Genomic DNA, 12,998 nt, shown 5'->3' with positions numbered 1-12,998 from the left:
TGGAACTGGGATTTGCTGTAGAGTTGCCAGTGTACTTCCTGAGAACGCTGAGTGCAAGCACACAACTCTCATTCCAACATCAAGTGGTTAGCTTGCGCGCCTCACAGCTAAGAGACCCGAGTTCAATTCCACCCTCAGCCATCTCTGTGTGGAGTTTGCATGTTCTCCCCGTGCATGCGTGGGTTTTCTCCGGGTACTCCGGTTTCCTCCCACATTCCAAAAACATGCTAGATTAATTGGCGAATCCAAATTGTCCATAGGTATGAATGTGAGTGTGAATGGTTGTTCTATATGTGCCCTGTGATTGGCTGGCGACCAGTCTAGGGTCTACTCCTGCCTGAAGACAGCTGGGATAGGCTCCAGCACCCCCGCAACCCTTGTGAGGATAAGCGGTAGAAAATGAATGAATGAATATGATAATATAATAATATAAATACAAAAATGTTAAAATAATAATATTTTTAAAAAATCTGTGGGTTTTTATTATTTTGACCCAGCCTAATTTTAACTTAATTTACAGTAGCTATGCAGCATCAGAAGCTCTAACGCCAAATAAAGTAGATCCATTTGATCCACATTGTGCATTTGACTTGGATTTGAATGTAGTTTTTTTTCCTATAGTTGGTACATACGTTTTTGTACGTTTATATTTGCATTCTATGACAAGAATGATTCAATACATGTTAGTCACTTTGTGCTCATACAAAAAAATAACTGTATAGTCACACATGTGAGGTTGTACTTTTTAAAATTTTTTAAATAAAGTAGGAAGCACCACCACACAGGGTTCCACCAGAAGAACTCACACTTGGAATCCTCCATAAATATATAAATTAATATATATAAATTATGTCGTAATTTCATGAAAAATGGAAAACAAATGAAATTCATATTTTAGTAAATACTCGACCGTTTTTTTCATTGTATTAACAAACGTGTGAAATCTCTTTCTGATACATCCAGATGTATGGGCGCTATACCCAGGAGCTGGGTGTCTATGCCAAGGAGGAAGCGGCCCGCCTACGGGATGGCGGAGTACGGAACGGCGGAGGACTGCGGCGGAACACCAGCGTCCGTAGTCGTGCCGCGGATCTGCAGGAGTACGAAAAAGACCCCTGTGGAAAGTGCCAGTGTGAGTCATCTTTAAGGAAGAGTTTTATCTTAGGTCAGAGGGTTTAATTTAGGCACAGTTCATGGGTATTGACATGCAACCATGGGGGGGTGTGGGCTGGGGGGGGGTTAAAAGATACTAGCTGTGCTCATACAATATCGTAGTCAAGTAGAGCACAGAGAGGCTACCTGAAAGAGAGATGTGACTGTGATTAGATGTGACTGATCTCAGCAATGACCTCCAGCCAAGCAGGCTGTCTCAATGTCAGACAAAGACATACCCTTCTTCTGGTGTGTGTGTGTGTCTGGGATGTTTGCTCTGCTGAACGTGTGCTGGTGCCAGTGTTGTGTTGTTTGTGCAGCGGTCTCATCAGTCACATTACGTTGTGTCTTGTTTTATGAGCAGAGAAGGGAGTGGCACCATTTCATGTACAAAATATGTCCAACCACCACCATCAACAATAACATCTGTGGGTTAACCAGCTGGGTCAGATCATCATATGTGATGGGAAAATTGAGAATTTACTTATATTTACAGATATACTGTCTGGGGATTCTGTGTTACATTTCATTACAAGGTGTCTCTTCATGTAAATACGTAACCAAGACACTTGTCTGTTTAAAACATTATGCAATACTCAGTGGAGTTGTCAATCATAATAGCGGGACAGGAGACGACTGTGTTATTTGTTATGGTTGCACCTTCATATTTAGGTCAGGGGTTGTCCATGTTTCATTGACTGCTGCATACGCAAACATGGAAATTTGGTTTTCACCTTGTTTTGATTTAAAAAGCAAAAATCAATTCTAGTTATTTCAAGACATGCTAAAGCAATGTCATGTTTTTTGTGTACATACAGTATGATGGCTTTTTATAATGTGTCCCTATACATTTTTTTGGTAATAAGCCATGGAACTGGAGGTCATAAAACTGGAGGTAGCAGAGATGAGGATGCTGAGGTTCTGATTGGGAATGACCAGGATGGATAGGATCAGGTACAAGTACATCAGAGGGACATTAAATGTTAGAGTTAAATGTTAGAGGCCTGAGATGGTTGGGACATGTCCAGAGGAGAGATAGTGAATATATTGGTAGAAAGATGCTGCCAGGTAGGAGGCGTAGAGGAAGACCAAAGAGGAGGTTTATGGATGTAGTGAAGGAGGACATGAGGGTAGTTGGTGTTAGAGAGACAAATGAGGGAGATTGATTTCCTGTGGCAACCCCTGAAGGGAAAAGCTGAAAGAGAAAGAAGAAAAAGCCATGGACCAAAAACAAAACATACAGCAGTACAGAAATGGCACACAGATGGCACTTTGGAAACCGCTGCTTTAGATGATAATGATATACTTTTCCTACACGTGTACTTTTCCCATAAGTGACAGCTTGATCCGTTTGTTTGCCCTTGTGCCCAGTGATCTGATTCACGCAGGATGGATAGATTGCGCCGCAGGTGAAAGCGCATCTAAATCAAGCCCCGCCACAACCTGCTTGTTTTTATGGGCGCCATTTAAAACCATCACCAACCTGGCCAAAAACTGATTTGTGCTCTGGCCGTTTTGTATTTTTAGATTTCTGCTTCTGGAGGCTTGAAGGCACTGCCGCTGTTGTGTCTTTTGTTAAATAATAGTGCAGCAAATTTGACAGTGGGAGTTTTAGAGTTTCCCTCTTGAGTGTATGTGTGTGTGTGCGTGAGTGTGGGCGCGTCATCTTTGTGGAGGCTGGACGACTGTACATTTGTGCACTTTGATGAGTAACCAAAGCTGCAGCTTTTTGGACAAGGATGGCCCACGCATACATCTCAGCATTCTTTTTGTGGTGCTAAAAACATGCCGCAGCCGCTGAAGTACATCTTTCTGATATTGCATACATCTCCGTCTTCTGGTGTAGCGTGAATTAAAAACAAAACCTATCAAAAGGAGCTCGTAGTGACGCCACGTAGAGATGCTCCATGTAGTCCTGCATGTGTTCGCTTAGTGTGTCTGCACGTTCATTGTTGGCATCCTGCCATGCAGCAGGTGGCCTGACTGAAGGGTAGCATGGCTTCTCATGCGATGAGTTGTGTCCCACATCCCCAAGGGAGCCAAGCTGCATCCCATAGTGACCTGAATCCCTCGCAGTCACTCTTCTAGTCCCCATTCAGGCTTTTTCCACCATATACATATGTCAGCTGATGTCATATGACTTCAATAAACAAACTAGAATGTCAATAAAGCATAGAAGTCTTCTAGATTTGGATTTGTCCATATGTTAGTCGGTAGGCTATTACCAGGTTATTTGAGAACCATGGACAGTTCCTTTGATGCTGCAGCGACTGAACCATTAAGTCCCAATATCAGTACCTGTAGGAGCTATTTATTAGTGTGTTCCTAGGTTTCTAATATTCATTCATTCATTTTCTACCGCTTTTCCTCACAAGAGTCGCGGGGGTGCTGGAGCCTATCCCAGCTGTCTTGGGGCGAGAGGCGGGGTACACCCTGGAATGGTCGCCAGCCAATCACAGACAAACAACCATTCACACTCACATTCATACCTATGGACAATTTGAAGTCGCGAATTAACCTAGCATGTTTTTGGAATGTGGGAGGAAACCGGAGTACCCAGAGAAAACCCACGCATGCACGGGGAGAACATGCAAACTCCACACAGAGATGGCCGAGGGGGGAATTGAACCCTGGTCTCCTAGCTGTGAGGTCTGTGCACTAACCACTCAACCGCCGTGCCGCCTCGGTTTCTAATATCTGTTGATTTATTTTTTGTTGTTGTTGTTTTGTTTGGATTACTTGATAATATTTTCTTGTTATTTATGTGTTTATCTATCATATTTTGTTGGGGTTAATTAGTAGTTAATTTGTGGGTTTATTTCATTGGATAATACCCTGGGCTCCTGCAATATATTTAGGTAGGCAGTGCTCACAGGACCAGCATGCACCGGGGTGGGCCTATGGTTTTTGTACCAGCGCAAGACAGGCAACAGGAGACAAGGCCCTTGTTCCTTTTTTGTTTGTTTGCTTGCTTGGTAATAAAAGGAAATAAGAAGAAACGGAACAAGATTGTTTGGACAATGACTCTTTTGCCTGCGTAAAACAAAACCTGTGGTGCATCAGTGGCCTTTGGATTATAGTTTAAGTTAAGTTTATTTTTATTTTTTTTGAAGGATAAATAGCCACTACAGTATCTTTATCAGGACAACCAACCAAATGAAATGGATAGGTTCTTCCTTGGGGCCAATCTTGTCATTTTCAGGCAGGTATTCACACTGTCATGATTGCTTGAAGGCAAAGACGCGATCAGATTGTAGAGCTGCATAAACAAAGAACAACACAGACAGGCTAACTCTGAAGATGAAGACTCTATCTAAAAGAACACACTTGATGACAAAAATATACACATTCTGGACAGAGAAGAAGAATGGTGTGAAAGTGTGAAAAAAACGTCTATGTTCAGGTTGAGAAGCTATCTCTCAATGGGGGGTCTAGTATGACACCACCTCTCTCCCACATACAAGGCTGTCCTTTCGTCCTTTTTCCTACAAGACAACAAATAAACAAGAAACAACCACCTTTCCTTCTGATGGGTCCAAGCGACTATCGTTGGCGGGCAGAGGCCCCACTCCATTTGACACCACGAGGATAACACAAGAGGATAAACAGATTGGATGCTGCACCAAGCTCTCAGACTAGTGCTGTACGATCTAGTCTGACCAATCTATGTCCCACTTAGTCTTTGAGTATGATTGATGAAGGCTGCTCGCATGAGAGGCGAAACATCTTCTAAGACAACCTTAACAGTGCAGTTGCTGTCGATTGAATACCCTGAGAAAACAATGAGCTGAATGATTGAGAACATTCATAAGCACGGCATAGAAAACCTGTTTATGACTTTGTCAATAGAGCCCTGTATACATGAAATAACATGCCTATACACTCCTATTATTCATTGTTTACATTACATTGTTTACACATTCTTACGCTGCAGGGACTCAAGACGACTGCTAGCTACCAAGCTAGCAAAATAACCCGTTAGCCTCATATTTATTTTTTCTAAACTTACAAAGCCGAACCGCTTCCACACAGAATGGGAGGAGAGGTGTAAGGTAATGTCTCATTGTTTTGTGTCATTACTGTCACCTAGTGATCAGGATACTACACACTGTATTATCTGTATTCCAATATTTTTTTAAATAATAATAAAGCACACATATAGCACAGCCTCAATTATTTCTTACTGTTGCATTAGTTCAGTATTTCCAGCAAAAAGATTGTGTTATTTTGTGAGGTTAATACCGTAGATTTGAGACAACGTTTCTCTTCTCCCCATGATGACTTAAAGTTTTTTTTCTTCTAAAATATAGATCTAGCAAATGTGTTAGTAGCACATTAGCAGCCTCTCAGGGGACTGGCACATCTATGAATGCTCTGGATAGATGACGTGAATTCCAGGCTTTGGCAGCGGTCCGCAGACAAGAGAGACAAAATTAGTTCAGTGATGCTCCTTTTAGCTGACCTACCTCTCAGTTAAATGGTGTAACATAACGGTCGAGTTATCACCATGACCCAGTGTCGGCATTTTCCAATATTCACCACATAATCGCCTCTTTTATAGCGTTGCCGCTCATTCCCACTGCACTTGTACCTGGTAAATACGCTATTAGAATGCATAGAAATACTGTCTCTATTTCAATTCTGCAGCTTTGCGGCTCCTCCTCTTACAGGCTCTCTTGTTGACATGAATATGGTGAGGTCTTTGCACGTGTCATTATTTCACAGACTGCATTTTACAAAAGCAAACTCCTTCTCATTAACACTGGGTGTACAAAGCCTCTATACAAACATCCACCATAATGAGGTTATTTTCTAAATCTCGCCACTGATTACAATTTGGATCTTTGAGGTGGTTTTTTTTCTTCTTCTTTTTCTACAAATGATTATTCTCCCCATTCAAATGGAAATGCCACATGGAGAGTAAAATTGGTTTGTGGTTGGATATAAAAAAAGAACATCATTATACGGGTTGTCACTGCTTTTTTACCCTTGACATGTGTATACAGCTTTTTGACTGTATGTGTACATTTTGGTACGACTCAAAAGTGGATCCAACTTTAGTTTGGATAGTATTATATTATATTATATTATATTATATTATATTATATTATATTATATTATATTATATTATATTATATTATATTATATTATATTATATTATATTATATTATATTATATTACATTACATTACATTACATTACATTACATTACATTACATTACATTACATTATATTACATTACATTACATTACAGTCCCTTGTGAAGATATAATAAAATAGTTGAAGATGCTGTATGTAAAATGTGCTGATTTGTTTTCTCGTTCTTGTTTTGTTTTTCATTCATGTACCTTCCTTTCAGCATGTGCATCTCGCTGCCAGAAGTTCCTGATCTCACGGGTGGGTGAGGACTGGATCTTTCTCATCTTGCTGGGGCTGCTCATGGCACTGGTCAGCTGGGTCATGGACTACGCCATTGCCTTCTGCCAAGAAGGTAAGAAGAAGGGCAGAGAGCAGACAGACAACCTTATAAGAATACTCTTTTAAGTACTTGTAAATTGTAATAAAATACTTATGCATAATGTATTGCATTTCATTCAGTTTTACTATTTTTGTTATTGTCAGGATTTGTGGCAGGGAGAAATGATGTCCCAGGGTGAATAATATTAAAGTTTTCTTGAGTTGTGGAAGAACAACCTGTGACAGAAAGCTGCATTGGAATTCATTTGGAGAATAAATTTAGTGTTATGTATCACACCAACATGAATAATTGATTAAACTGATTAAAATGAATGAGGAATAATTCAGTAATTCAAAAAGTGTTATGACCAGGGGCCACAGATAGAAAGTTTGTGTTTGTTTTTTAACTTCATTTTCTACACTTCTTAGAACTCTTGTGACATATTCCGCACACAAGCGGTTTTATGGTGATTTTGGGAGAAAAGTCTTGAATGAAGAGGATGTTGGTTATCAATGACACTGATATGTATGTGCGGTGTTTGCAGCACAGAAGTGGATGTACGGCGGCCTGGACAGTAACATGTTTCTTCAGTACATCGCCTGGGTCACCTACCCTGTGGTGCTCATCACATTCTCTGCAGGTTTCACGCAGATACTGGCTCCTCAGGCCGTGGGTAGGACACACACATTTAATTGTACATGTAAAAACACATGTTTGGTATCCCTAATTCACTGTCACTGTTCTGTGTTTGAATAATGTATTTGGTTCTGTAATGCTCCATAAGGCCTCCAAGGACATGGATGTACATTTCTTTCATGGTCACGCCTGCAGGAAAGCCATAAAATACAGCTCTAATGAGATGTGCATACAAAAAACTATATGAATATCAATCAGCCATCCCACCTCCTTTTTGTTCGTCATTTATTCCTCTCATCCCCTCGCTCTGAAATTGCTTCCTTTCAACTCCTCTTTTCCCTACGCTCCATCATGGCAATGCACCTGGCATCTTGTCATCCTCAGGCTCGGGCATTCCAGAGATGAAGACAATTCTGAGGGGAGTCGTCCTGAAGGAGTATTTGACTTTTAAGACATTTGTGGCCAAGGTCATCGGCCTGACCTGCGCCTTGGGCAGCGGGATGCCTCTCGGGAAGGAGGTAGAGGAGCTTTTCTTCTTCCATCACCTCCTCCGCGTTCTTTAGTAATAAGTGACAGTTCCCTGAAATGATGGAATATGACTTTCTGCTTGCGTCTTCAATGTCACACGGCTGAGAGGACCTACTTTTTGGCCGTCCAATCGAATGTAGACAACCCTGAATACAGAAAAAATGACCCCTTTTTTCAGAAAAATAATTTTAAGATATGCCTATATGTGCCCTGTGATTGGCCGCCGACCAGTCCAGGGTGTACCCCGCCCAAAGACAGCTGGGATAGGCTCCAGCACCCCCGTGACCCCTGTGAGGATAAGCGGTAGAAAATGACTGAATGAATGAATTTTAAGACAATTACTGAAATACCAACTGGTCGATAGTAGATACCTATAATGCTAATTTTTGGTCCTTTATATTCTGGACTCCTATAAAGCAGCTACACACGAAAAACCACACCGATAGCTTTCTAGATCTTCCAGAATCTGCACCTATTCCAGCTGTATTTCCCACTGGAGTTCCCACTTCCCTGTGATTGCTAACACTCCGAAGTGCCCGAGGACTTCCGGACTACTACCAAACAGCACGCCCATATAAGGAGGTTCCAAGTCACTCTGACATCACAATGAGCTGGTGTTAGAAAAAACATCTTTCAGGGCTCACTTGCCAATACGCTAACCTCATTATCTGAAACTTTAGCATCGTTTAACAGGCGAATACAACAACATTTAACATCTAACAACATTTATATTTTATACTAATATATACTATACTAATTTAAACTTCATCATATCTCATATCTCCCCCCTCAGTTGTTTGCTAACAACCTCTGATACACTGTTTTCCATTGGGTCTCTCTTTTCAGATTATTTCTAGGGATCAGTCAGGTCAATGTAGTTTAACAGTGTTGACCCAGAGAACAACAACAATATCCCAATTTCTCATTCAGGGGTCATGATGTTAAAGTCTATTAAAACAAACATATGGTCTGCCATCGTCCAACTTTTGTTCGTTCTGCTCCTCAGGGACCTTTTGTCCATGTTGCCAGCCTGTGCGCCGCCCTGCTGAGCAAATTCATGGCAGCTCTGTTTGGTGGAATCTACATGGTGAGAATGAACCTATTGTCATTTGAAAGCATTAGTTTCATTCTTTGGCACATACACTCTCCAATAGCGGGATGTGGGTGTGAATGTATTATTACACTTAAGAATCATCAAAACCCAATTTTCACGTGTCAAACTGATAACTTTATGCTGAGTTTGACGCAGTGTCCTCAGTTTCTTTGGTCCTGAAGCACCTCAAATGCAAGGCAAAAGGCAGGCCTTGATGTTGGCTCTCTGCCACCCAACAGGACACACTCTCACCTCCACACCTTGGACTTCACACGTTGTGCTTCTTCTCTCCGTCCGCTACCCAAAGCGCCGACGTCACCCACGCAATGGAGGACGACAGACGACAGCAATATGTTGGAGGAGGGAGCGCTGCTTTCAGCTCAGTTAGGCTCTAATAGTCCAGGGGTGGACCTCGACCCCCCCTGTTAAACGTAATCAGTCTGGGAAGATGTTCACTCAGAGCCCGACTGAGACTGTTTGCCGAAGCTCATTTGCTGCTCATTTGAGTTTGTGTGATGGTGGAAATGAGCTGGACATGTGCCAGGAACAAAAAGGTAACTTCTGCACACCTCCACTACTCACACATCTTTCTTGTCTTTTTATCCTCTCCCCCGTTACTGCTAAAGGAAGAGCCCTTTGAGGGAAGCAAGGTACGACGTTGCAGATTCCATCAACATTAATAATCCATGCCCTCCATATCCCGGGAATGATAGCTGGACGCCTTTTCCATTTGTCTGCACTGTGTTTGATTGTGTTCAGTGAGCCGCCACAGCCAGCCATCGATCTGTGTTGCCCATCATTCTGTGCAAACATGTCCGTCCATGATTTCAACATATCTCACTGCTCATGTGGAACATCATTCAATGTGAAAGGATACAGCAAGCAGCTTTGTGGTGCAGCATTTTGCATTTGTGGCAGAAGTGTCTCCTATTCATGACAAGAGGACGCATAGTATGTATTTGCTTGAATGACAGGAGTGGGTACTCCAATTAACCCCTCTATTCAATTCCTCTCACAGTACCCAGGTGTGTGTTTTTTTACAATAAGTCAAAAAACATTAATTGTTTTACCTTATTTTTATCTACCTCTGCATGCGCTTTCAAATATTGCCACTCAAACTCATGTGTGTTACTACACTTGTCGTACTGCTGTTTACAATGAATATCATCCTGGATGAGCAATTTTGCTCCTAATCAATCAGAATCATTGCACAAGCATTGGTCATGGCCAGTACAACCATTTGGAATGTCATGAAGAAGAAGGAAACCACTGGTGTACTAAGTAACTAACATTGAACGTATATACCAAGGAATGATGACAAAAATTCACCAGTCCATAAAATATTTATCTCATGATTGTTTAGGCTCATCTTCTGTACTTTTTGCTCAATTCCAGCCTTCCTGGTTTGATATTCTGTTGTACTTTTGCACATGAAATCTTCTATGAAGAGTTCTTACTGATGTCAATGACAGTTGTTTTAAGGTCTTCCTTTACAACTCTTGCAGATTTTTTGTTATCAACTGTTGTTTTCCTTGTTCTACCTGCTCAATGTCTGTTACTTAGTACCCCAGTAGTTTATTTTGTTGTCAGGGCATTGCAAATACTGGCTAGTATTGGCAATGACCAATGTTTGCACAATGGTTCTGATTAGTTTTCCATATCCTCTCATATTCACAATTGCTTGTTTGTTTCCCCATAGAGAGCTCTTTGGCTTTTCATATTGTTTTCACCTCTAAATGTAGTCTACGCAGAAAGACCCGTCTGAAAATGAGCTTAGACATTCAGTGCACTCCTGTTACATGTTAAATGTTCTAATATTTAGATGTCAAACGCAAATGGTTTTAGTCTTCAACAAAAATAAAAATAGGTTCTCCTTTATATTTCCCCATGCACTCCATATTAAATTCAGTAATAAGTCATTAATATACAGGTATATATGTGTATACATATCATGTGCCTTGTGATTGGCTGGCGACCAGTCCAGGGTGTACCCCCGCCTCTCGCCTGAAGACAGCTGGGATAGGCTCCAGCACCCCCTGCGACCCTTGCGATAGTACCTCGTGATAGAGCGGTAGAAAATAATAATAATAATAATAATACATTTTATTTGTATAGCGCTTTTCAAAATACTCAAAGACACTTTACAGAAGAATAGCGTTGAATAAAAGCAAGTAAACAGAGTAGAAGACACACCAAAATACAACATTCATTCGCTAATACACAGTTAAAACATGAGAAAAAGTGGGGCGGGGCGGGGCAAAAAGTTAGATATTAAAAACAGACTTAAAGAATTAATATATATATATAAATGACTATATATATATATATATATATATATATATATATATATATATATATATATATATATATACAATATACTGCGACCCTCGTGAGGAAAAAGCGTTAGAAAATGAATGAAAGAATATACAGTATATATATTGGGTTTTCAAACAGCCTGATTATCGCCTGTTTACAATTCATGCAGCCGTCCTCTTTTAGGTCAATCAGTGTTATTTATTAAGTATTCACGGTATGTTTTACAGTTTGTTTGTTTTTTTGCATCTCGATATATTACTCTAATTGGACAGAACGAGTTGAGGAACACCGAAATGTTGTCTGCTGCTTGTGCGGTCGGTGTGGGCTGCTGCTTCGCTGCCCCCATTGGAGGTAAGATGACACAACTATGACAAAATCATGAAGATATTTACTGGAGATGATTAGCAAAATCATGATTGTAATTAGGGAGAGCTAAATAGACTTGTGGCCTTCTGCAAGAAAGTGTCTTTACATAAACAAGAGGTTTGTGTGTTTGTGTGTACTAAAGGGGTGTTGTTCAGCATTGAGGTCACGTCCACCTTTTTTGCCGTGAGGAACTACTGGAGGGGCTTCTTCGCTGCTACCTTCAGTGCCTTCATCTTCAGAGTGTTGGCGGTGTGGAACCAGGAAGAAGGTATATAACGACTCCATTTTTTTTCCCTTTGGGTAATATTTTAAAACACTATTTGAAAAACATCAGGGGTGTCCAGACCTTTTCGACTGAGGCCCACGTAACATAAAAAATTGAAGAATGCGAGGGAGGGGGCACCTGTTGTTTATTAAAACCGCAAGATATATTAAATATAGATATATTATATATTTTTTTACAGCCTACATCTCCAGTTTGTGGTATAGGTGCTGCTGAAAAGGGGGAATGTACTATCGGGAACCTTCCACAATGTTTGTACTATTCCTACCCAACTCCAGGCTTGCATCAATGATGATTGTTTTGTACTGTGTTTTAAATTTATATTTTGTAATTCTTTGCTATTTTTTGTTTTTTACATTTCAGTTTATTAATACAAATATATATATACAATCTCTACATCGTGGTTCAAACATTGCTCCCTCACTCAATTGCAGTTTTTCACAAATCAATTAATAAATGATTGCTGTTTTGTGGTTGACTATGGCCTATTATTCGTCCAAAAATATTGAAATGTAAGTTATATGCAGTATTCTTCCCCCTCTAGAGACCATCACAGCTCTCTTTAAGACCCGCTTCCGTCTGGACTTCCCCTTTGACCTTCAGGAGCTGCCGGCATTCGCCATCCTTGGGTGAGTGCGTGTTTTTGGAGTGACGCCAGCTTTAAACTTGATCCCCCAACCAGTTCCTAAGGACGCCTCAGTCTTTTCAACCTCCTCATTCACATTTCTGTCAAGTGCGCAGCTTGATTTGTGTTTGATGATCAAGGCATGAAATTAACTTTTCACCCTGTCGATTTAAACAATTTTATATACCGAGACTTTATAATAGAGAAAGTCAGTCAATGAACACAAACACAGGTCCCAAAAAAAAAAGTCTCTGGAGTCACTTGTGTCATTGCTGCTGTCTTTTGCAGCATTGCCTGCGGCTTCGGCGGTGCCCTCTTTGTGTACTTGAACCGTCACATTGTGGAGTGTATGAGGAAGCAGAAGACCATTAACAAGCTCTTACTGAGGAAGTAAGTATCTCATCCTTGATACACAATTGGCAGTCCACCTGCTGTTCGCTTGTACGCAGCTATATGGTGATATGGTGTAGGTAACAGGCATCGTAGCAAAACCCCGACTGATTTTAAAAGATGACCACTCTGATAGGAATAAAGATGAAAGG

General features: G+C 40.8%; 1 protein-coding gene across 8 annotated transcripts in view; it reads left to right on the top strand.

Moving 5' to 3' along the window:
* clcn2a (chloride channel, voltage-sensitive 2a) overlaps window positions 1–12,998 on the top strand; it is a 48,671-nt gene that overhangs the window by 24,319 nt on the left and 11,354 nt on the right. For 6 of the 8 annotated variants that reach the window (XM_058067259.2, XM_058067260.2, XM_058067257.2 and 3 more), the window contains exons 2-11: window positions 964–1,132; window positions 6,511–6,642; window positions 7,154–7,282; window positions 7,630–7,763; window positions 8,780–8,860; window positions 9,493–9,516; window positions 11,455–11,533; window positions 11,691–11,816; window positions 12,376–12,460; window positions 12,745–12,846. In XM_058067259.2, the coding sequence (XP_057923242.2) occupies window positions 964–1,132; window positions 6,511–6,642; window positions 7,154–7,282; window positions 7,630–7,763; window positions 8,780–8,860; window positions 9,493–9,516; window positions 11,455–11,533; window positions 11,691–11,816; window positions 12,376–12,460; window positions 12,745–12,846 (1,061 nt within the window). Of the gene's footprint in view, window positions 1–963; window positions 1,133–6,510; window positions 6,643–7,153; window positions 7,283–7,629; window positions 7,764–8,779; window positions 8,861–9,492; window positions 9,517–11,454; window positions 11,534–11,690; window positions 11,817–12,375; window positions 12,461–12,744; window positions 12,847–12,998 lie in introns of those variants that run through there. The other 2 variants (XM_058067261.2, XM_058067262.2) reach the window with 2 other exon arrangements.

This window comes from Doryrhamphus excisus, linkage group LG6 (assembly GCF_037039965.1).
Source record: "Doryrhamphus excisus strain RoL-2023G ecotype Guam linkage group LG6, RoL_Dexc_Guam_v1.1, whole genome shotgun sequence".
In the NCBI taxonomy this organism is placed as follows: Eukaryota; Metazoa; Chordata; class Actinopteri; order Syngnathiformes; family Syngnathidae; genus Doryrhamphus; species Doryrhamphus excisus.
The sequence above is the reverse complement of the archived record's forward strand: the minus strand, read 5'-3'. Positions and strand labels throughout refer to the sequence as shown.